Source organism: Pygoscelis adeliae, unplaced genomic scaffold (genome assembly GCF_000699105.1).
Source record: "Pygoscelis adeliae isolate BGI_AS28 unplaced genomic scaffold, ASM69910v1 Scaffold103, whole genome shotgun sequence".
NCBI classification, from domain to species: domain Eukaryota; kingdom Metazoa; phylum Chordata; class Aves; order Sphenisciformes; family Spheniscidae; genus Pygoscelis; species Pygoscelis adeliae.
The window spans coordinates 1,651,423-1,676,946 of record NW_008824723.1 but is presented as its reverse complement, the minus strand read 5'-3'; the positions used below and the strand labels follow the sequence as shown (position 1 = coordinate 1,676,946).

At 41.7% G+C, this 25,524-nt stretch overlaps 1 protein-coding gene across 1 annotated transcript in view; it reads left to right on the top strand.

The window, feature by feature from the left end:
• The first annotated feature begins 3,229 nt into the window (after positions 1–3,229).
• MTSS1 (metastasis suppressor 1) overlaps positions 3,230–25,524 on the top strand; it is a 117,328-nt gene continuing 95,033 nt past the window's right edge. Inside the window, exons 1-4 of the mRNA XM_009323376.1 lie at positions 3,230–3,244; positions 3,784–4,050; positions 7,024–7,085; positions 9,801–9,874. Of these exons, the coding sequence (XP_009321651.1) occupies positions 3,230–3,244; positions 3,784–4,050; positions 7,024–7,085; positions 9,801–9,874 (418 nt within the window). The remainder of the gene's footprint in view (positions 3,245–3,783; positions 4,051–7,023; positions 7,086–9,800; positions 9,875–25,524) is intronic.

The following is a 25,524-nucleotide window of genomic DNA, read 5'->3' as shown; positions in this document are numbered from 1 at the left end:
TAGCAATCAGGTAGACCCTTTCCTTGCCTTGTGGGAGTATTACACTTTCCTAGAAGACCTCTATATAAATGTGTTACTCTTCCTTAAAGAGTTCCAGTGAAAGGAAGCTCCCTGAACTTTCCGAGTTGCCTGTTAACTGGTCTTATAGTTAGACGGATGGTCCAACCTGAAACTTCTCTGCTGCAAGTAAAACGGATTGTTTCTTGTCCTGCACGACTGGAAAACAGCTGATGGACAACGTCGGTCTATGGGATGCTCTTGAAATCAGTATTGGGACTTTGTTGATTCAGTTCTGGTTTTGAATTTAAGAAATAGGGAGTAGATTTAGATTGGACATAAGGAATAAATTTTTTTTTTTTACGATGAGGGGGGTGAGGCAGAGAAACAGGTTGCCCAGAGAAGTTGTGGATGCTCCATCATTGGAAGGGTTCATGTTCAGTTTGGATGAGGCTTAGAGCAACCTGACCTAGTGCAAGGTGTCCCTGCCTATAGCAGGGAGGTTGGACTAGATGATCTTTAAATGTCCCTTCCAACCCAAACCATTCTATGATTCTGTATATTTGAAATGAAGTAAGTGAAACCAAAGTAGTCATAGAACAGGTATTGTGTACACCTCTGCATCTTAATAAAGAGTGAAGTCTCTCTCGCCAGCAGAATTCACGTTTCAGTCTGTTAAGATTAAGACTATTCTGGTGAGTGACTGGGAAATAGATGCAGCTTAGACAGCTTCATGAGACAGGCTCTTGAATTGTTTATTTTTCAACCTAGAAAGAGGCAAAGCCAACAAGCAGAACTTTTTAGATGGAGAAGAGCAATTATGAACTTTGTGTAAGCTGATGTTCATTCTCTGCTCACCTGTGTGTTGCAGGAGCTTTTGTGGCTTATTAAAGCACTAGGCAGTCCTATTCATGAGTCATGGACTTGGCTAAATCTGTGGATTGCACAGAGGAACGTATTAGTGTTTGGTAGTGCTTTGTAACTCTTGCAGTTGTGGCTGGCCAAGTGCCCTTTTCCCCAGTTGACTACTGATTCTTTTAGAAAAGAGGGGGAACTTCCAGTGCCAGATGTTAGCTGGGAAGGGAAACTGATTATCAGCCCTTGCATCTTCCCATGTGTTGAGACATCTGTGGCCAGAACCCTTTTTTTTTTTTTTTAAGGCTGTCATTGTTTTCCTGTCCCCTTCCCCTCCACTTCTTCCTGGTTTTGCCTGTTGAAGGACCCTTGGAAAAGTGATAGTCTCTATGTGCAAACCATACTTGCTTATGCAGGCTGTTCTTTGTGTGTAACATCTGTGACTTTGTGTGGTGTCTAGCACAATAAAGTCTCTTTGCTACTTGGAGGTAGTGTAGTGAATGCCACAGAAATGAGACAGACATAATAATCCTTGTGATTCTGATATCTGATAAAACTATATAAAAAACCTTTTGTTTTTTTGCATAATTTACTTTGGAGGGGTAGGAGGACACGTGCAGGAGCAAAGTTACAATTTTTGTTCCAAAGATAGATGTATGGCATTTGGATGTGTTACTAGGGTGGGGTGTGAAGCTTGATAACAGTTTGGGACTCAGCTTTTTAGCTGGTCATAGCCGAACGACTACACTGAGGTGTAGAAGTCCTAACTCCTGTATCCTGTGTAGTGGTTTTTTTCCATTTTATTGAAGTCTGCAGATAGTCATTGTTCAGTACTCTTCTGGAAGGCATACAGCTCTTGCTTTGATAACCGGTGAGATAAAACCAAGATGCTGCCCGCCTTTCTCTCCTACCTCTTTAGCTCGAACAGCCAAAATTAGATTCTGAATTTGCTTTACTGTAGAGCAGCTCGCTCTCTCTTTCCCCCTGCCCTGCGAGTTTAGATGGGTTGTTGCTGTGAACAAGATACCAAACTGTTTCTGCTGCCTTTGTACTCAGTGTCCCAGCAAGAGCTGATAATAGGGCTGAAAAGCCTTTCTGATAAATGAAAGCACTTAAAAGAACACTGTCAAGGGTTTTTAGAAGATGTGATGTGTCTTGTCTGTTGGAGTTGGGGGTGCATGGAAATAAATTATTAAAGGAAGTACGTGTCTTTTCTCTTAATGGAAAAAGAACAATCATAACTTCTTAGCAGAAGGAGTGACAGAACAGTTTTAAACTGTCAAGACTGCTGACACTCAAGTTGTAATCTTAAATACAACAATCTGGGTTCCTATTCGTGCCATTAGATCTAAGTAATCAATAACAATTTCAGTAAATATGATCCTTTGCTGCAAGTCTACCCTTCCTTTATTGAGAAATTGCTGAGTTTCTCTTTTGCGTCTCTTCTCACTCCTACTGCAGGATTGCTGGTCTGAAAGCAAGGGAAAAACAAACTTCAATAAATCTCTTGTAGAGTTGTGTTTGTGTAGGGTGGCTGTGCTGTTTCACAAAAAAAGGGTTCTTCATCCATCTAGGGTTTAAATGCTCCTTCCAAAGCTGCCTGTTAGTGAGCATTGCCTGCTCTTCCCTGGTGTGGTGGGCTGACCTTGGCCAGCTGCCAGGCGCCCACCCAGCCGCTCTCTCACTCCTCCTCCTCAACGGGATGGGGGAGAAAATAAGATGAAAGAGCTCATGGGTTGAGACAAAGACAAGGAAATCAGCAGTTACTGTCATGAGCAAACCAGACTTGACTGGGGAAGATGAAATTTATTGCCAGTTAAAATAGGTTTGAATGGTGAGGAAGACAGACAAAAATTAAAACATCTGCCCATGTCCGTGCGTCTGGATGTCGGATGGGATTTCACTGAATGAAGGTGGTGCCCCCTCTCCTTCCAGCCCCAGTGGCAGGCAGGGAGGCACCCGTCCCCAGGAGCTGCCACTATGGAGGACGCTGTCTGGCCAGATGCTGGCGGGTCTGTCTGGCACTTGCAGGTGCTTTGCCAGCTCAGCCTGGTGCCTTTCAAAGACTCGTTGTGGTGCTTGTCCCTGAGGGAAAGTTGTCTCATGTCCCTAATTGTGGACTGGCTATGTTGGTGACGGGCATGAGGCACCAGTTTGTTTTTCAGCCCTGAGGCGGAAAGGCAGTTCCCTGCCTGTGTTCAGTGTAGATTAGCTGGAGCTGGGCCCTGGGATCAGGTGACTAATCACCTATAAACCAACTAATTAAGCAATAGGGTAGGATAATGGCATGTTACAGCTTACCTGTGACATGCTTCGATGGGGGGGGCGGGCAGTTGAGGGCTGGGCCACGCTGAGCAGCTTGAGGGGACTTGGCGCCATGGAGTGCTGTATGGTAATGGTGAAACACCCATTTCATGGAAGATATGTCAAATTTCTTCAGCTGACAGTGAAGAAATAATTGGGCACAAAGTTATTTTGGGGGAAATAGTCCCTGGATTAAGCCATTAACGATTTTCAAGAAACCATTTAAACAAACCCGCACCGTAACCAATTTCTATTTTAACCCATGAGGAGCTAAAAAGAGGATTTGTGACCCAGATTCCTGTAGCAGCTTTTCTCTGAGCAGGGCTGGAGGTGGAGGAGGCCTGCTGCTTTCACAGATAACGCCAGGGCCTGAGTAACCCTGACATTTAAAGGGGGAAAATTGATTTCCTTTATCGGCCGGTTGAAGTCGGAAATTGCAGAAGGCGCAGAGGAAGCTCTGGGAGAGGCAGTATTTAAAAATACTGTGTTATTACTCTTTGAAAGTGGCTTTATGTCACAAAAGCACTTCTTAGACAAAGACATCAAATTCCACCTGCTGTTTCTTTGTGTTTAAATTGAGAAAGTAATACATGTTGAATCAAGGATTAAGTTTTATGGCTCTTCTAGCATGTGGTTTCCATCACCATTAACGTTTCTTTTGATGGCCACTTTGACAAAAGCAAGAACTACTACTGCAGGCATGGAGGTGAGACACAGAGTGGCAGCAGGGCTGCCATGCTCAAGGTGGCACGCGAAGAGGTCTCGGAGAAGGCACTGCTCCCCAGGATACTGGAGCCTTGCAGAATTTACAGCACTAGTCCGATTCCGTATTGTCTCCTTGGTTTGTCTCCACGAGCATCGCTGAATGGCTTCCTTGCTTCCCAGGTGCTGGAGGTGAGATAAACCCTGTTATTAGGGCCTGTGAAGTGGCAGGCATTGTGCCCTTCTGCTGTAGGTAGGAATCAATGGGGTTTTGGTTTCAGCAGGCATGTGATGGTGAAAGTGTTTTTCGGAAAAGCTGAAAGGGACGACAATTTATGTGCAAGACTTGAGTTCTGTGTTACTGAGAGTGAGATGAGCTTGTGGACATGGCTTCAGCAGGGAAAAATGAAAGCAAATTCTATTGGAACACAGATAAAGTAAATTCCTCTTAATTTTCAGCTGAGTTTATTAGAGAGAATTCAGAGTTGCAGAAAACAGGTCAAGATACTGCAGGCTGAGCAGATAATGCAGGAATTCATGTCACTAGTGCAAAACTGCTGAAAGGTTTTCTTTAACAATTGCAAACAAAAAAAAAAAAACCCCAAAAAACCCAACAAAATCCACCACCCAAGTTATTAATTCTGTGACATTTTAAAAAAATATGCTGCATTTTTCTACTGTTCAAAATGAGATCAGGTGCTCTTGGGCAGTGTAGGAGTGGCCAGATGAAGAGATTGCATTGATTTCAAACAAACAAATAAAGCAAACAATTTAAGTGAGCTGTTACAGCTTATTTAAGTAGGCTTGGCTTGAAGAGAACAACATTTTTAAAGACAAAGAATCAGTAGTGGTGGAAATGCGTGGTGACTGTTCCGATTTTGCTTGTTTTGTGGCCTGGCTGGCCACAAAAAAAAAGTGTTTTCTTCCTGAGCTGTGTTTTGATAGGGGTGTCCTAAGCTTCCCTGTGAAGCAGCTAAACGCAAGGCTGGTGTCACTCCTGCATGCCATCAGGCATGATTAGCTGGATAATATACCACTGAGATAGGAACATAATCGGGCTGCTTTGGTATCCTCTCCTTGCCCGGCTTGCCTTTTGCTCAAGAATCCAGTAAAGCCTTAGGCCCTGCTGTTAATTGTCAGGGCTTTCAGGGCTCCTGGCATACACATGCATAATGCATATACAGCATGCAGACAAACATTGAGAGATGGGTTCAGAGTAGGGGATTTCAGTAAGGCTAATAGGTTTAAGGAAATGGCAATTTTTTTTTCCCTCTTGCAAATAATTAGTGGGTGGGTTTCATTTTTTTAAATGTCTGACAGTTTTTGCTTAGCACAAAGCACTTTATATTCTAGGTCTTGCCACCCAGATAACTGATATTTTCTCTGTCCCCTTCTGCATTTCCTACTGGCTCCCTTGTGTGTAGGTACAATGAGGTTTTATGAGCGCTTGTTTTACATTGGGGTTTTTGGTATTTTTCCTTTTTTCTTCTTTTAGCAAAAAACCCACAACCCTTGCTGAAAAATATGTAGAGTACCAGTTAGTACCCTTGACAGTGGCCTTATGGCAGCAGCTTCTGCATCTGGGTGTATCATGGAACTGCCCAAACCCTGCTGTGCAGGGACTGTGTGGGAGATGCACACACAACATCTCTGCAAAAACATCGTATTTTTCAAAATATGATAAGTAGAGAACATAAAATTGTGGCCGAGGCCAGAGTCGAAAGGGAGGCTTGGGATTTGCCTTTGGTTTTAACTCCAGGTCTAATTCCAGTGGATCCCCCTGTGGTGCGTGAATGTCTGGGAGCTGCCTTGCCGGGGTGTACTGAGGAGCTGGAATTTGGCTGTCAGCTTTTGGGGAAGGGGCTGGTTTTGCCCCGAACAAGACACTGCCTCTCATGGCAGTGTGGGCAATGGATTTTGTTTTACTTACAAAAAACGGACCAGTTTATCGGGGTGGATTGGGTTTGCTGCAAGTAACTGCACTTGCTTGCAACCTCTTCCAGTCAGAGCTGGGGTAACGTTAGCCTTGAGGATCTGCCTTATCTGGGTTTTATTGTGTCGTTGCTCTGGTAACAGCAAGTCTTATACCTTTATTAAAGGAAGCAGGGATATTTTATTTTACTCTCTAGACTTCAATCAAAGGGAAATTTTGAGGTTTCTTTCTACTGCGGTTTTTGCTGTTAACAGAAAATTTGCACTTGCTCTGCAGAGAGCAATTTTCAGAGAGCAAGTTAACCTTTTATTGGTCTAAAAAGGATGATTTTTTTTTTTTAACCATGAAAATCAGCACTTTTATTTTTTTAACTTTGGAAAATTAGGATCAGAACTTGCAAGAATGCTAGGTGTCCATATTCTAAATGAAAACCCGGGCTTTTCACACAATTTTAAAAAATGGGGAAAAAAGTTTACAGGAAACTTGAAGTCAAGAAGAATTAAACCTTAAAAACTTTGCATACGCTCAATGCCACACTGCTTTATCAGCTTCAATTCAGAAATCAGCTCCAAGGTCATTCGGGACTGTTTTGGAAGCAGGTCTTGCAGTTATAGGGCAGCTGTTGGGGAAAGCTGCTTGTCTTATGGCTACTGTGCCTTTTCTGTGCCCGATTGCTGAGTTACCTTGAGACAGCGTTTGAAGTGGTCTCTTGGTCAACTCAGACATTTATTGTAAAGGCTTTTAAAATAATTTCGTTTTATTTTAAAAGAGGATGGGAACCTGGTAATGACAGAGAATCCATTTTAGAGCAGAACAACGGGGATCCTGCCTTTGGTTTTGGGAGCGTCTCTGTACATGTTGTTGCAATATCCTAGCACCCCACTTCTAATAGGTTTGGTTTTGCTGTATCCTTCCAAAGTAAGGCGTTTCTTTTCTCTGCTTCAGTTGAAATGCCTCTTCTCCCCCAGTGTTTCTATTTGGAAAATCTGTAAAGCCTCCTCAGAGGACCTACTGTTTCATCTGGATTCAGAAGCAGTTGACGTCCCATCTGCTTGGGACTGGTGTCTAAGGAAGTGAGAGAGAACTTGCTGGGAAAATATATTTTGGTGTTAATGGATTAGGATTTAGTAAAGTCTTAGTTATTGCTTTACTTCTAGTTTCATTTGATCAGGAGTATCAAAACCAGAATGCTCAAATTAAGTATTCATTATTGTGTTTTGTTTTTCTTGCAGGGAAGTTACCCAGTATGGGAAGATTTTATAAATAAAGCTGGGAAACTGCAGTCTCAGCTTCGGTAAGTTTTGTGTTACACAGTCAAGATCCCCTACAATTCCTTGTATGTGCAAACATTAAGATTAAATGCAGCTTCTGCCAGGATAATTTGCTAAGCATGTCCTAGTAAAATTGTGCATATTTCATAGTCAACACCCATGTATGTAATTTTTCACATACTACTACTACTGTTTTAATGTATTTAGGAAAATACATAATCTACCACCAGCTGTACATAATAAACATAAAATGAGCTAAATTTCATGGCCTCTGGTGGAAAATTGGAAAGATAGTTTGTTGTTGTTTAGTGAACACACACTTGGAGTTAGCCCTATGTTGTCCTTTTTATTAGTGTAGAATACAGCAGGTTTTTATTAGAAGAGGGCTCAAAATATTAGAGTGTCTTTGGTAGTCTTAACAGTACTTTCTTCTGCCTTAAAAACGAGGGGAATTCCTGTGCTGGATCACTTATTGGTGATGATTAAAACTTACCTTATTGGGGTATGCTTTGAAAATGGCATTCTGGATTACTTAATAAGTGCCATATGTATCATACTCAGACCAGTTGTGCTATCTCTAGAATTCATTCACTTGTAAAATTTGTTTCTGCTAATATGAATCCAAGCTCCGCTTCTTCACAACTCTCCCCAAACCACAATCTCTGCTGTGCTCTCCAGAGCATCAGTGTTTTTTTCACAGCAGCAGCAGTGGTAACAGGTACGGTTATTGGCAGTCCATTTTGCAGTTCTGTGTTGCGTTGTGAACTGTTCCTGAAGAAGCTAGGGTTTAGGCTCATTTGCCCTGAACAGCTGGAATATGCTGTTCTGCCACGCCGTGCCTAAAATATCACACTTGCATGTGGTTTTTTCTTTTCCAGCAATCATGTCACATTGAGTGTGGAAGAAGCAAAGGAAGTAGTGAAAGAAGAGAAATGGAGAACTTTCCTAGCCCTTTGTACTCATTATACACAGGCCTTCTGGGAAGGCATGAGGGATAGTTTTGTTTATTTCCCAGTCCTGTGGTGTTACATTCAATCAATGTGGTGCTTTTCTAGCTACAGGAACATGCAAGCAGGCAGCTTGAAAGCCTGTGTTTGAGAATTTGCTGTCCATTTCTAGCAAATGTGAGCCATTTGCCTCTGGTTCATTTCTGTGTGCTCTGATAAAGGAGAGCAGATGTCATCTGAGCTGGAGCCAGGTCTTCCTGGATCTTGTTACTGGAGAAATGGAACTTTGTTATTAGCAGTATAATTAATAATTAACAGCGTGGTACATGAATAACAGCATGACCCACAAGTTTGGAAGATGAAGAACACAAACACTGTCAAGGAAAATCCCAGAAAAGGTTATCTAGTTCCAGGGCTCAATATTGCTAGCTAGCTGTCAGGAGGTTTTTCTTGCTTTCCCTTTAATCTCCTGGGCATGTGGAGAGCCCTTATGCATTTGGTTGGTCCTCTCAAGCCTGGTGTGGGTTTTTTTTTGTGTTCAAATCTTTTGTGCTGTCAGTAGGCCATTTATTATGCTGCCAGTTATGTCCCCCGTATCTTGAGCATATCTGGAGTGAGACTTGCATCAAATGTGACCTAATTAAGCAGTCCTGTGGTCTTTTTGGCCGAGGATCAACTTTCCTGCAGGTCTCCCAGGTGTTTGGAGGGTAGCAAGGAGCTCTTGAAACAAAGTGAAGTTGATGGTCCTCCTTCAGGATTTTCTTTGGAGAGGCTGACTGTTACTGTCAGGAGAGGAAATCAGAGTTATTGGTAGAAAAGATGTGCAGAAACAGAACCACGAGGTAACTGTGGAGAGGGCATGGTGGTGCTTTACCTGTAGAGCCCTGGCCTACTTTCACTTAAACTGGGTCAACCAGACTATAAACCCATCAGAAACCTGGTACTGACCCGAGGTGTTTAGGGCTCTAGGGCCTGCTTATGTAGAACAAACGTGTTTGGAAAACTGTAACTCACGTCTGCTGTCCACTTGAAGAGATGTGTGGTCTGTATGTGCCTTCCAAACCTGGAGGGAGATGGGGCTAGTGGGGTTAACGCTTTGGACTGTGGAGTCTCTGAGATTGCTGGTGTACCTCTTGGGAAGGGACCTGCCTGGAGGAGCACTGGATCACAAAGGGTTTTCATTTGCTTTAGGGTTTTGGGGTTTTTTTTATTTTTTTTCTTCTTTTCCCTCTTTCTCATTTGCCCAAGAACTCCAGACCAGTCGGATTTCTAAGAAGTTGCTATTTTCTGTTTCAAGGGATGCTCATGCTCCTCAGATGAGAAATTCAGGAAAGTGTTTGGCCAGGATCCTAGATAAAAGGAGGGTCCTGCATGCTTACTCTTAAAATATATGTGTTCCCTGGAATTAGCAGTGGCTGTAATTTGTACACTAATGGTTGCAGTATAATGTGTGTTAGATTTGTTTTTCATGTTTGACTGCTTAATATTAGTTCATCAGAGGAAATCAGCTAGAAGGGGGATGGCTGTGCTCTTTTGAAATAGCACCTGTCCTGTGCAATTCACAGCACGGAATTAGCATGGCTGCCTCCAAGTCCATAGTGCTAACACAAAGCGAGGAAGGGATTAAGAAATGAAGGAGGGAAAAGGCTAAATTCAGATATAAAAGAGGATATTTTTTGTGGTCTCTGCAAGTTCACAGTGGTATTCTTTATAAGCCTAAATGTTTTTGGCAATAATTAAATAGGCAGCAATGAGACACTGCTAATGTTTTGTTATCTGTATGCATTTCAGGACTACAGTAGTAGCAGCTGCTGCCTTTTTGGATGCCTTTCAGAAAGTGGCTGACATGGCTACTAATACACGTGGTAAGCAGATGTGTCAATATTGAATTTAACAGAATGCTGTGTGGTTTATACCATTTGTCGTAATAAAAAAAAAGTCTAACTTGTTACATTGACAAGCAGATCTGAGAGACATCTGTTAGATGGACTTGCACTTTGAAAAAGCAGCACGTGAAAAAGGAAGTCATCTTTACTGAAAAAAAAAATATGCTGGAAACCAGTAATTTAAATGCGTCATCAGTCATGTGAGCACTTCTTAATTACCATTTGAATTGTATGTTGATGAATAATATTTTAGAAAGCAAGATTTACTGAAATCTGTATTCACTGATGCTTCTGTACCTTAAGTAGATGTAAAAGGCTTGATATTCAGCTGGTATAAATAAGTGTAGGGTTGCTGAAGATAGAGCTGATGCTATGGCCTTTGGGATCTGCAGATAATGATGATAGTAGCCTGTACTTATATCTTTGAGGAAAGTCTTTGCTTGTCCTTCCTCTTTTTTAAGTCTGACATTACTGGTCAAAATTAATTTTCCTGGGCTGTGGGCTTCTCTGGGTAACAGTCTAAACTTGTTGGTGAGTATGGAGGCCAAAATAGTGCAGCTGGCAATCTTTCCAGGCTGCTGAGTTGGAAGGAAACAAAGGGCTGCTTCTCTCTGATGTTGGATGCCCAACATGCCCAACAGTGACCACGGCATCGCGTGCAGATGTCCCTGCAGCGGTAGGTCATTCCCCATGGTCACTGTGTCCCCGGGCTCTGTTGCTGAAGAGCAAATCCAAAGTGCATATATCACTGCTGACTGAGTGGTTTTCGTCACCTCTAACCTTAGAGGTTTTGTAACATTTTTTTTAAAGTTCTGATGTGTCCTTGACATTTGACTTGGAGAGTAAGAAAGTAATATTGCTAACGTGAAGAGTATGCATTTCTATTAGCAGTGTGCAAGCTCAGCCAGACTTCAGTTTCCCTCCATTTCTAGCTAACAGGAGTAGCAGCAGCTGCTGGAGCAAGTATCAAACCATAGAATGACAAGAAGGAACAATATTTTTTTCCTTTTTAAAGCTAATATTTACATTTTGATAAGTTCCTCATTATATGCATACCTTCTGTAAATTATGGGTAATCTATTCATGTAAAATAATAAACACTCTAGAAAGTGGAGTAAACTAAGGATGAGACCCAAGGCAGAACTTAACTTGGATTTCTAACATGTCTTTCCTTCGAGCATGCTCTCTTCTATTCTTCTCCCTCCCCCAGAGGGAAAACAAAGTAAACCCTACCAAAATCCTTGAGACTTGTCTTCTGGCTGTGCTGGCAGGCCTATAGAACTTGCATTCAGATACCAGAACAACTGAAACTCTCCTGCTCTCTGACAAAAATGGCTTGTGCAGGTTTTTGAAGGGTATTTTGCACTTTCTGCTGTGTTATTTGGACCATGTCCAACAAATGTTGTGTCTTGTCTCTTATCTCTTCAAACACATCCTTTACAAAAGGGGCTCTGTAAATCCAGGCCTGCCAAATTTGTATAGCTCCTCTGTTCTGTCTTTCTGCCTTCCTTGATTGAAAGGATAGAAGGGAATTTTGTTTTTATTTTTAGAAAGTGATGTTCTGGGCAAAGAATCAAAATTCCAAGTAGTTGGTGGTTCTGATCTGCCTCCCAACCCAACTTCCACTCGTGTCCATTTGAGTATTTACATACAAGTAACCTATTGCCTTGGAGCATCTCTGAGGTTGCACATTGGTTCTTTAACAAATACAAATCCTTATAGCTTGCTGTGAACAGGGATAAAAGCCTGGCCCCATTGAAGATGATGGCAAAACTCCCTGTGACTTACGAGGGCACAATTTCATAAAAATGTGTTTTGCTGTTAGTATAAACAACCATATTTGGAAAACAAAACCAAACAATTTAGTGTTTTTCTTCTCTGATGTGGGGATTTTAATGGGCTCTCAGTTTTCCCTTTCAGGAGTTATCTAACTTGGAACAATTCTCTGTTAAATTTTGTCCATTCCTGATCCAGTTTATAAAATCATGTATTTGATTGTCTAATCAAACACCTGGCTATGCTTCACACTGTTTAGAGGGTTCTCAGTTAACAGGTTAACCAAAGTCAGCAAAGTTCACATTCAGCATCTGGGGATATACAAGAATTGTGTAGCACTTTCCATGACAAAGGTAGGGAGAGTTGGTGTATTTTAAATCATAAGGCTGGTTTATCACTGTGTGAGCCAAATGCTGCTTCTGGGAACTGTATATGAAAATACTGAAGCAGATGCCTGTTTCGGAGGGACAGTGTTAGTGCCTTGTAGGATAACTGAAGTGTTGTGAAGCTGGGTGCTGCATTTTATTTGTAATTGCTTATAGTTCTACAGAAAGTGGCCTGTTATTTTTAAGACCCACTGATCTATCTGATGAAAGCGTTTTATCAGTCAGCAGAAGCACTCTGGCTACTCTTTAATCTGTTTGCATCAGCATTAGCTTTGAAAGAAGACAAAGTGTTTACATGGATGTACATGTTCACACACACAAGAGGAGGCGATTTACCTTTGCAGATGCCAAGTGTTCAGGTGTGAGAGCTTATTTCCATCACTCCAGTCCTTGTTCCAGCTGATACCTTTCTCTACCTCATGTGCCGTTACTGCTGTTTCCAAACATTGACTTTTCCCTTTTGGTGCATCTTTCTGTCTATGTCGTTTACTTCCTTCTAATTCTGCAATGATAACTATGTCTATCTTCTCATTCCCATTTGGAGCTCAAATAGAGGGCATAATTGGAGCTCTGCCTATGCTAAAAGCTATGGTTGGATGAGTCAGATAACTTGTACTTTTCTGTATTTTCCTCACGTTGTAGCTTTTGAGGTAGGAAAAGCCCTGAATGTGAAGTACCCGGTGTTTTGTGGTGGCTCAATACACAGATGAATTTCCCAACCAGCTCATTTCAGCTTTTGCTTCCTTCTTTGCTGTCTCTCTGTTTAGATGCATATCAGCCCAAAGTTTAGTCTTTCTTTTTCCCCGAGTTCAGTTCAGTTCCCTCAGTTCAATACTTTTTGATTTCAACCTGACAAGGAAGAACACAGGGAAAGTAGTTCTGATGTATCTATTGCCAAAGGGTTTTATTTCTGTGGGTCTGATCATCTGAAGAACATCATTTGGATGGGGGACTCTATCAAGTTATGTTGCTTATTCTGTAATAATGCTAGCTATATAGCAGCGTGTGGTGTTTTTTGCTGGTACCAGATATTTTTGAAACCAAAATTCCTTCAAATGTTTTGACTTTTGAGCTCTGACAAGATACCTGCATCTGTCTAGCAGTTTGTATTATTCAGGCTACATCTGGCATACAGCCTGGCAGAACTTGATAGTCTGCAGTGGAATCTGGTATTATTTCTCACTATGATTATTAAAGAGAATACTGACAAAATATTAAATTAAATAGATACTTCAGGATACCTTTAAACCTCAGTGAAGTTTGCTTTTGGGGGAGATGTGTGCTTGTGAGTTTCAGGTTTTTCTCATATGGCTTAAGTCTTTCAATATCTGAAATTTTGAATCTTTTTATCTGCATCAATTCTAACTGAAGCATGAAAGAGACTTAAGTCGGATTTCATTTAATAGCTGTTTACCTGATATTTTGTGCATTAAAAATGTATTCTCTTCTGAGAGCAAGAACTGTGCATCCCAAATATAAACATATATCACATATAAACATATTGTAAGTTGGGTTTGACCAGTATGTAAAAGGACACGTGTAAATCGCTTTGCTTTTTGTATGCTAGTATTCTTCTGCCTCTGCTGCATTTGAATGTCCTTTGTAGATAAGTGCTAGAATTCAGGAACTTGAAAAAGTAGGTGAGAAAAGTAACTATCCTCCTTGTGTTATGAGGGAGATTAATGTGAAGACATGCACACTTCTGTGTCTGCTTAATACACTGTCAGCGCCTTCTGTGGAAAAAAGCCTGCGCCGATCCTGCCTACCTGCATTTTCACAGGTGTAAATTAAAATGTATGGAAAGATGATCTAAAAGCTTTATTTACCCTGAAGCTTAAAATTGATCTTCAAAGTGAGATTGTTAATGAGGCAGCTGATAACCACTCTTGTGGGTTTGTTGTTTTTCGTTCATATTGAAGGGTTTTACATATACATATACATAGGTGTGTTTGATACTAGCAGATTAGTTAAATCACGTTTCAGTGTATCGCACAGCTTTCTCTGGCCAGTTGGATTCCACAGATTGTAATGCTGTTTGAAGTTGCCTTGTTTCAACTTGGCAAGTGCTACTAAAGGTATGTTTTCCCTGCCTTTGGTAATTTTGACATCTGTCATGCTGGCTGGTGCTATTTACGTTTTCCATCTCTTTCATTTTACAGATGTCTGAGAGGACTTTAAGGCAATGCAGAGCTACTGACAAGAGTTGCAGGAAGCTGCAGTTGAGGGTGCCTGGTGGGCAGAGAGGGTCTGAGGTCAGGGAGGGAAGAGCTGTGGATGGTCAAAGGGACGCTGAGCAGACTTGAAAACAAAACTCAGCCCAAGCCTGCATGGCAGGCAGCAGTGACAGGGTACCAAAAACAGCATAGCCATTTTAATGTTACCCTTTTGAGGAGCAGGATATATAAGCCTGGAAGAAGTGCTGCATTAAAGTGTCTGTATTTTTTTCAGGCCCCATTAAACTTTATCAGCATGCAGAAATGTAAATACGTAAAAATTACTTACAAAATTAAATCTGATTCATATCTGTGAGAGTCTGCTCTTGTGCTGCAGTATTCAGTGACTGCTCTTCATGTTTAATAAAGCTGCTTAAAATAGTACCTTTGCTGCAGGTCTGTGTTCCTGGGCAGACTCTGCGTCCGTGTTGCTCCAGGTATTGTGTGAGTACACCTTCAGGTAGTCCTTATTCTGTGTGTTTTGTTGTTGTCTTAGCCAGGATATAAATCGTATGTATTGAAGTGGTTTTCCAAGGTGACAAGCTGCACAAAGTGTTGCAGTGCTGGAACTAGCATATGTTATCTCCCAATTGAGTGTGCTTAGGCCTTCTGAACCAGTATCTTGCTCACTGCAAATACGGCACAGTGTGACCCCAGGGATAAATCCTTGGTGCCTCAGCAAAATGTTATGGACAGTACTGAAAGATGGCTATTTATTTATTTATTTTCACACACAAAAAAAAGGCAAAAGGAAACCTGGGGAGGGGTAAGACACCACAATCTGTAGCAGTAGACCTAAAATCTGTATAACATTTTGGAAATAAATTCCTATGCTCCTGGCTATGGACTGGGGAGCTGTGATGATATGTGCATAATTTCAGAGTGAAAACAAAGCTGGGCACAAGGGGAAAGGGGTTCTCATTGTCCAATTCTTTTGGTTTTTTTGACTCTTCTTTAACTTCAGATGCTCGTACTCAAATAATGAAACCTTTGTTTGAGCTTCCTGTCAGTTAAGGTAAGACTTTGTAATAAGCACTTATTCCTCCCATGGAGTCTTTGAAGTAAAATAATACAGTCCAGGCTTTTTCTTTGTGGATTTTCAAATATAAAATAATTAGGAAGAAAATTATTTAAATGAACCATTCAGTCTTCCATTATACTTTCACGAAGATGATGCAAAACACAGGACCAATTCAAAATTGTTGGCAGATAATTTTGAAGCTGGATGCGTAGTACACATCTGTTGCATTTTGAGAAGTGGGACTTGGAAGTGCTGCTTACAAGTGCTAAAACTACAAAACACATATATAACGGGCAGCGCTGTGTTATTCTCCATTTCCATATTCCTGTCTTTCTCTAGACAAGTAGCAAATGTCAGTCCATGTCTTTCAACAAGTGTGCCACCCTAAGAACTCTGCTGCTGATGTGAGCCCGTTTGGCTGGAGCAGTCAAAATGGGATGGACATCTTATATGCCCAAACACAATAAAAGTGGTTTGGTTATTAATGACTACATTTAGGGGGTTAAAAGGGCTGCTCTGCAGGTAAAACATTACCGTTGCCTTTTCTTTGGGTGAGTGCATGCATTGCAGCATAAAGAAATTTTATTTATTTGCTTGTTTTGGCTTTTTGTTCCTTGAGGTCAAGATGAAATCTAGCTCAGGGTCGTTGGCAATATTTGTGCTGCTTGATGTGCCTACCCTAAGGAGAAGTTTCCAGGGCAATAGATAAGTAATCACTATAGTAACTTACATAGTCAGTTACCCCTTGGTATGGTGCACAATATGATGCATAAATAGAGTTTGTATTTGCCCTACAACCCAACATTTTTTTGAGCTTAAGGTGCTTTGCTAAGAGACTGAAGTATTGTTAGGAAAGGGGTAAAGCTGCCAGGTGATGGTGTATGCTAACGGAAACGGAAAATTTGAATGCAAGGCTAACTTGCGTGAAGGAGAAAAATAAAAGGATGGGGGGGGAAGAAGCAAATAAACTTCTTCAATACTTCATCCAAGGAGCGGGCAGATGTGTTAAGATAGGAGTGGCTGGCCTCTTTTGTTACGACTGAATGTAAATCTACTCACTGTCATCTGAATCAGAAATTTTTGGGAGTGTGGGGAGGGGGAACAGCACAGATTTAATTTTTCATATTCTCAATCTTAGTTGTAGTTCTTCTGCTCCCCATCCTTATGCAGCTGTGTTGCTTTTAGTAGGATAGAATATCAGATCTTGTTTTTTCTGCAGACTTGGGATGGATGGATTTATTGTTATTCCCAACTCCATGATGACTTTTTTTCTCTGTGGGCATCTTCATGCAGAGCACTTACACTTCAGTAACTAAATACTGGTTTTGTAGCTCCAAAGAGTTTTCTCAGTCTCAGCAACAGAACCAAACTTTCAATGTCTTAAACATCCAGTTTGGGAAATAATGAGGATAAATCATAAATGGCTCTGAGAATTTCTTTTGGATAATTTATTAGGTTAGAAGCAAAGGTGCAAAAGCATCCTTTTGATAAGGGGATGTGGATTTGAAAATGGAGGCTGAGGTTTTGATTGGTGGTTGGTTTTCCCAGTGTAGCACATGTTCCTGTGGTGGGAGATCCCCTTTCAGGCTAATTCAGTCAGCCTTTTGATGTGATAAATTGCTAGTTGGCACATAGCAACAATTCTGTAGTAACCACAACAACAGAGTTGTTGGAGCTTTTTTTTTTAATCTGTCACTAGTTGGGTAGCACAGGTAGCTGAAGATCTGTTCCCATTGCATTTTATTTAGTATCTTATTTATTTGCCATGAGACAGAAAGGGAGGTGGTGTTTGGTGTGGGAGGAGAATTAAAAAAACAGTTCATACTAAGCTAGGTTTCCTGTAAAGTAGGGTAGTGCTTCTTGCCTTGTGGACCTTGCCCATAAAGTACTGTGGAGGCAGCAGAGCAGTTGCTGCGCTTCTGCTGCCTCATCCCTTGTACCTTACAGCAGTTTGGAAATGCAGGTTCAGCGGTTGTCCTATTGTTGGTCACCTTCAGAGGTGGCTTCCAAGAAGAGATAATGTGTTGGTGAAGGATCAGGTTGGTGCAGTCAACTGGCCTCGTGCAAACTCATCAGACCTCCAGGGAGGTGAGCATAGACCTGACTAGAGTCCAGGCAGTTACCTCAACCTTATTGCACCCCAGTCCATAGGTCCCTTGAACCACTTGTGGCATTTCTTTCTATCAGCAAGGCAATTTGTGCGAAGGCTGTAGTATAAAAATGTGTGCTTTGACTTGGGATGTCTTCTCCAAATCCCTAAGTCTGTTCCTAACCTGGCTGGACAGAAATTATGTTTGTGTCTAATGACATGAGGTATATGAAAAGTGAAATTACAAGCTCCAGCAGACTAAAGTTGAGTGGAGTGTCCAGAACAATGGAGCTCTTATCTAATCATTAACAAAAGCACCAGTGACATTTGCATCATCTAACAGGTTTTTTTTTTTGCTCTCCATAATGCAGTCTGCCTCCCAGAAGCATGATCTTCCACGTGCTTTCGGGGGTGTTAGGACAGTAGTTAGTATATGTTCACTCCACGTGTGTCCATGCAAACTAGTGTTCCTACTGCCAGGTGATTTACTTGGTGATATGATTCATCTCATGTTTGCATACCTGCTGCTTCCAGGAAAGCAGTGCATGTTCACGGTAATAATGAGGTCTTCCTTAAAAATAGACCAGCTTCCTTCATTTTCTTGTCCTTCTGTTTGCTTGATGATTTGTCGGGTGTTGCCAGCGCAAATGTTTGTCCCTGTTGTTGTACAAGCTGTTCACCCTTTCCTTCCTCCCCTACATGTTGGGTTTTTTTCAGTGAAGCAGTTCCCTGGTCTTTTCTTCCCTGGTTGAGGTAGCAAAACTTGCACTGTTCAGGCTTATGGGCTTATTTAGAGAAGTGGGGAAGAGTCCCCACTGGTTCTTGAATTTCACTAGAAAATGAGCATCTGCCTAGGACAAGAAGTGCATTGTGCTGTGTGTCTTCCACTCCCATGCCTGATGAAGTCCAACCTGTAGAACTACTTCTGAAAAGTTAAAATAATGTAATTAATTACCTCGCTGTTTCACTTCAGGGCTCAGAGCCCTTCTGTTGTCTTTGTGCTTTCTACAGTAGTTTTTCCTACAAATTAATCTGTGACCTGCCCTCCGTTCAGGTTGCTTTTTTGGACAGGGTGGAGAAGGAAAGGAGGACGGGCTGTTTCCAAAGGAGCTCTGGCTTGTGACCTGGCAGTATTTCCTGTGAAATATTTGGACTTTGTGTACTTATATTTATATATGCTTAAATCTTTCTACTGCTTTGCAGTTTTTGCTTTTATTGTCGTTTTCACCTGGGCTTCTTGCATGTAAAAACGAGTGTGTTTTCTAATCTAATGAAGCCATTGGAAAATGCTGCAACCTTTGCAGCAGCCATCCTAACACAGGCTTTGTGGAAACCACTTCAAAATTAATGGTGGTGATTGTGTGTATGGGAGGGGACCACACATTCATCTGCAGTGTGGTGGTGTCACGGGGTAGAAGAGGTCTGGGTTTGTACAATCAACCCCTGCAATTGTGAAATTCTCCTCTCCTGCAGCATTTATTACTATGTAAAATTGAAATCTGCATGATTTCCTGCTGTGAGCGCCTGTGCCGAGGGACTGGTTTCTATAGTAACTAATGTCAAGGAGCTGGCTGGGACTTTGCTTTGGAGCTGTATTTGAGCATATTTCGCAGTTTGATGCAATCCTGTGCGAGTATTTGATGACAAACAAGAAGTGGAGGTTGTGGCTGCCATTGCTACAGTAGTAGCGCTGTGCACCTCAGCATGTATGTTGAGGTCTAAAAATAGGCATTTTGCAAAATGGAGTTGCAGGTGAGGTGGGGGGGGTGTCTTCCGCCCCCCAAGGGGAGAGCTGCTGAATGGAAACACTGAAGAATACACTGATGAGCATTTGTTCTGGAGTCACTTCGGCCCACCCCAGAGTGAAACATAAGCCTAGGAACTGGGTCCATTTTCTCCCAAGACTAACAGCCATTGCTGTTGCCACTATGCTGTTTTGAAGCAGAGCTGGTGTTTGTTCTGCTGAGCATGATAAATAGCACTGTTAATGCGGTTTCATCTGCAGGACCAGCTTCTCTGCCCTCACTTAGGCCCAGGCACACCTACTAAATGTATTTGTTTTGCAGGGTTAAGCAGGGAAGGGCATGGAGAGGGTTGAAGCTTGGCTTGTAGATTGTAGGCTTTCAGGGTGCCAGGCAATATGGAAAGCCTGGTTTGCCCAATTTGCCAAGTAGTCCAGAAAGGCATAGTGGGGTCTGGTGTGTGAAAATGAAAATCTTCCCTTTAGGGTCACTTTCAAAGTAAAACTTGCAGCATGTGATGGAGGTGGTGAAGGAATGCTGAACAGTGGTCTCTGCTCCTGTCAGAGGACTTAGAAGTCCTCTAAGCACAGAAATTGGACCTAGGCAGGCACCAATAGTTTTGGTCTCTTTTTTCCACCCTCAGTAGTTCCCCAGAATTGTGTTGAGGCCAAGCGTGAACTGTAAAGTAAGCTTATGGCATTGATGAAATAGTCGGAAGTGTGAAGATGTCCTTGTGTATGACTGAGGGTCAGCTTTCATGGCTGTACTAGAAAAGGAGGTGTGTACGAGCATGTGCTCCCCCTGCTTCTCTTCCAAGCCCACCCCCCAAAAAAGCAAACGAACTTCACCCTCTCCTCAAAGATGTATGTCTTATGCACCTGTAGGCATGCACATGTGTGCGTGCACACACACCTGGTTAAGTGAGGAGTGCCATTTGCTCAGCCAGCTCAAGGGGAGCCTTGACTTGGCCACCCTAAGAGCAGCCTCTTACTCGTTTGGTATTTGGGGATGCTGGAGGGAGCTGAGGAAGGAGAGTGTAGAGAGGAAGAAATGGAAGGAGGACAAAGAGGAGCTGCGTGTGTTGTGCTGGGAATATTTAGGGGATATCAGGTACATATTCATGAAGAAAAGAGGCTTTTTATTAAAAAAAAAAATCTGTTCAGTCAGGTCATCTTTTATATTCCCTGTTTACGTATGCAAGTCCATAGTAAAAAGTATTACAGTGATTAAAAAAAAAATAAATTATTACTGGATTAAGCGGGTTGCATCAAGAGAGTAATGATGCATTTGAATAATCTGAGATAATTTGACACTGAGATATGACCAGATTAACAAGTTTGAGAAGCAGGATTGGAAACTATAATTCAAGAATATAATGACCAATGTTGCTAAGAAATCATCTTCATCTGTGTACTTGTGTAGAAGTAAAAAAATCTCCCTTTCTTGCAAGCAGGTACTGAGCAGAGTGCTGAAATGAGGTCTTAGAATAAGAATTTGTTATATTTACACAATATAGTGATGCAAGTCTGGAACACTGAGTTGTTGTAAATAAATTAAATCCAAAGTACATTTAGTAAATACTTAAAGTGCACATTGTGATGGATTATTCCTGGTTTTAATGCTTGTTCATTTTCTGCTAGTTTACAAAATCACTGGAGTCCAATAGAGCACATTTCCTTTTGATGCTGTTGTGAATGTGTATTCATTTTAAATCTAGGTTATCTTGCATGGAGAATAGCAGCTCAGTGTGAGCGTTAGTCACTTTGGTTCAAAGGTAAAGAGTTCACGTAGCTCTTCTGTAGCTACTGTAGAGGCAGGAGCCTTGTTATGAATATAGTCAAGGGAATGTTTGAGCTATTAAGCTGAAATTCAGCTTGCTGCTGGGGAAATGAGTGCTGTCACTGAGTATGTCCCGTGATGCAAAGCCCTCTCCAGACTGTGTGGTTCAAATGCACCATATGCATTCAGGATGGATAATTGATTTAGACTAACAAATTTTAATGTTTCATTGTAAGCTTGAGGCTGGCCTTAGTAGGAACTACAAACTCCATGTTTCTCAAGCTGCATTTTAACAAGGGTTTTAGGTATTCTTTCTGAAGTGGCTGCCTGTTTTCAGAGACTTTGTTCTTCACAATATATTTTCTTTGTTGGCAACCTTAGTAATTTAACATGGCTTCCAAGATTAGGAGTGGGAGAAAAAGCTTGGTGTATGTTCCCAGCTAGGGTGGAAGTGCTGAAATTCTGGTGTGCATGTATAGAGATAGTGAAGAAGGTGGTTGAGATGTTACTGTAGGGTGACTTTATGCGCAGCGTAATTGAGCTTAAAGTTCAGACATGAGTATTTTAAAACGTACTTGTTAGAATAAAGCTTTCTTGTTAAGGCTTTGTGTTAGAGTTAATGGGTTCTCTTACAGGAAAAAAAGCTAATGCCTTCAAAAGCGCATACAACCACCCATCTGGCCATCATGAATATTGCCAAGGGATTGTCGAACCAGAGTGGCAAGAAGTCTGTCTTGTGCTCTGTGGAGACGTTGGTTAATGAAAGCTAAAGCGTGGTCAGGTTAAAAAGTACAACTATTCAGTATCCTTTCCAAAGCTCCCTGTCTCTAACATACTATTTTGACTATTGCCTAATCTGTTGAAAGTGGTTAGAATTTCAACAGGTTCAAACAGGATCTTAGGTTTTGAGGTCATAATCGTCATGGATAAAGTGACGTATGTTTTTGCGTTAATGCTTAACTACTGTTTACTTCAAGTTAGTCTCAGTTGGGTTCCAAGTTATTTTCATGTGTGACCTTTTTTTTTGTCAAAAAAAGGAAGCTGGACTCACAATTTGTGCCCTCTAGGTCTACCCAGAAGTTGAAGGATGTACGAAGGATGTTCTTCTCTCACTTTCTTTAAGAGAAAAGGTCTCTTAGGTGAAACATATTCAGCATGTAAAAAGCTTCTCGTGACCAGTGGGAGTAAACATTAAACATTAATGATGCAGCTTTAAGTTGCATGGAAACAAACTGGGGCAAGTCAGTTCATTTTACCTTTGATTCACTGCTTCCAACAGTTACAAAGAGAAAAGGTTGAAGGAACAAAAGGCAAATGTGAGTCTCTGCCTTTAGCTCTTTCATGTAATGACATATTTTGCCCCAAACAATAGTTTCAATATGTAGATGCACAGAATCTATCATTTCCAAGTATAACTTGGATTTTTGTGGGGTTTTTAAAGCAAGCAATTGGATAACAGCAATTTACATAACTGCAATGATTTCTAGTTAAAGGGAAATTTAGTTCTAGTTAAAGGGAGAATAAAATAGAGACTTCCGAGACTAGTCCTGGATTGTAGAGGTTTGAACATCCCCTGGGATGGAGGTGTGAAGTGGTAGTTTGACCACAAGACTTGGATGTCAGCCATTGCCAGGCGCATCTGTTTTGTATGACCTATTTATAGCAATGAGAATTTCTTCTGGTCTCAATATCTGCAACATTTGTGCAAGTTGCACAAACAATTACTTGTTTTGAAGATCCGATGTGAGATGCCATGTAACTCCTGCAAAGTGACTACATTAAAAATGTAGGGTCTGGAATTCGTGACACCTAATTTCTTCAGTAGTGTTATTTAGGATACTAGATATGCTGCTTTGCATGCCCAGAACTACCGGAAAACATTACTGGGGCTAAACAGGTGGATACCTGTTCACAGGATCTTGGGGGTAACTAGATTTTTTTACACCCCTCAACACACCACCACCCCACCCCCCACCCCCCCAGTAAGAAGTCTGGGGTAACTGTTGTCTTCCAGTGTTTTGTGGGTCTGTCTAGATTTCCCTGTCTGGTTAAGTTAGTTCTGCTTTGCAGAGGGCAGTGCTTGTTTTTATTGGAAAGAGGCTTACCTGTGGTTTTTTGTTTTCAACTTCTGTGGGATTCCGTGCTTTTTCCTTTCCTTCTGTGGCACTACATGTTTCCTGCAGCATTTTCAGCATATTTACATTAAGTCGGATGACTCAGAAATATGTAACTTGAAGAATAGCCTGGTTTTGCAAGAGGACCAGTAGTAACAAGAGATGAACAAGATGCAGTATTCTTGATTGTTTGAATGGGGTTAGGCCTAGCTACAGTTTTGTTACTCTTTCTTGATCCCTAAAAACCTCAGGTGCTCTTCTTGTAATACATAGAGACCTTTCTCAGTGGTTGTATAGGGAGAATTAAGGCAGACAAACTTGTTTCTGCCATGTAAAGAAGGTGTCAAACTAGACAATCCTGAAAGCCTTGTTTTTAAAGCTCCACTTCCCTGGCCGTATTAGTTCAGGTTTTAATATCATGTAATTAAGATTTCTTAAATGCAGTATATTTGGACAAAGACCTTTCCATGCACCAATGAATGCTTCGCTTGTCATAATTTACTTCCTCTTTTGTTTTCTGTTAACTTCTTTTAGATTTCAATTCTGTAGGTAGAGCTGCAACTCATTAGGATTTTACAAAAGGTCTACAGGGAGTTTGCTTTGTGGGAAGAGTTGTCAAAGCCATCTCACTAGTTTAAGCTATGATGAAAACCATTTTAATATTTTTATAAGGCTATTTTTAGAGTCAGTTATGCTGGAGGAAGAGTAGGAGTAGAGTTGCTTTGGCAGGAATGTGAGGAACAGCATCCCTAGGTTGGATGGATATGTTCTCAATATAACTTATCACTTAATTAAATCTGTTGGGAAGGTTTCTGTGGGAGCACTAAACAGTGATGGCCTCGTATGATTTAAATACCAGTAAGACACCTTAGTATGGACAACTGGACAGGCAGATCCTGGAGAAAAAGTAGTTTCTAAGCTTAAAAAAAAAAAGCCTCTTGGGTTATCCTTATTAATAGCCATCTAATGCATAATTTAGATTTTTTTTTTTAAAGTATTAGGGTGAAACATGATTAGAGGATAAGTTATTCACTCCAGTTACCTGTCCAAGAGGCAAAGACGGCAAGTTCCACCCAGTTGAGAGAACTGTGCTTTGATAAGTAGGGGTGAGTGAATGAACAGTGGCGGACCGGTGACTGCCATTTTAAGGTTTACTATATGGAAAGCATCAGGCCAGGAAGCCCCTCAGGCTCCTTGTCTCCCTACCTTTTTGTTTCTTAGTCAACTGAATGCCTCTATGTTCTACAGACAGAGAGCAGCCAGTCTGGCTTCACCCCTCTTCCCTGGTCATCTGCTTCGCCTTGGTTTTGAAATATGTATGGCTGCAGCCATGTGCTGCTGACCACAAAAGTAGAACTTTGCTTTGATTTGAGTTTCATCTTGCAGTGGCTGGTCTCAGTCTGTGGGAGAGACTGTACCAGGGTTTCAAAGCATCAAAGTGATTCACAGCTAGTTTTCTTTTTAAGGACCATTAGATCATCTAACCTGATTATCTTTGGAGGACTGGTCAGGGCTTAGTCCACTGCAAGCCTTGTGCTGGATGCAGCTATGGCTGCAGCCCTCCAGCAGAGAGAGGCGTGGGAACAGGCAGTGTCTGTGGAGTCGCAGATAAGCTGGAAAATGCTTTGGCTGCATCTTCTTTGTATAAAAATATATGTATTTAACCAAAATAGTACCCATAAGAAGTCTTGCTTGGATTGCCTTCCTTGACTTGAGTCCTGAAGGCAATACAGACATGGGGTTTGGTGGTGTCTATCATCTGTGGATTTTGCATAAAATTTACAGGTGGGAGGGATCATCTTGCCATGTCTCAGAGACGGCAGGAATACGTACCACCTTCTGTAACATGCAAGTCTGTTGTGGTTTAACCCCAGGTGGCAACTAAGCCCCCCACAGCCACTCGCTCACTCTTCCCTCAGCGGGATGGGGGAGAGAACCAGAAAGGTAAAAGTGAGAAAACTCATGGCTTGAGGTAAAGACAGTTTAATAGGTAAAGCAAAAGCCGCGCACGCAAGCAAAGCAAAACAAGGGATTCATTCACTCCTTCCCATGGGCAGGCAGGTGTTCAGCCATCTCCAGGAAAGCAGGGCTCCCTCTCGTGTAACGGTTACCTGGGAAGACAAACGCCATCACTCCGAACATCCCCACCCCTTACTTCTTCTTCCCCCAGCTTTATATGCTGAGCATGATGTCCTATGGTGTGGGATATCCCTTTGGTCAGTTGGGGTCAGCTGTCCCAGCTGTGTCCCCTCCCAGCTTCTTGTGCACCCCTAGCCTGCTCGCTGGTGGGGTGGGGTGAGAAGCAGAAAAGGCCTTGACTCTGTGTAAGCACTGCTCAGCAGTAACTAAAACAACCCTGCGTCATCGACACTGTTTCCAGCACAAATCCAAGACATAGCCCCATACTAGCTACTGTGGAGAAAATTAATTCTATCCCAGCCAAAAACCAGCACATTTTCCACCCCTTATTCCATACCATTTACATCATGCTCAGGTCCCACACTATCCA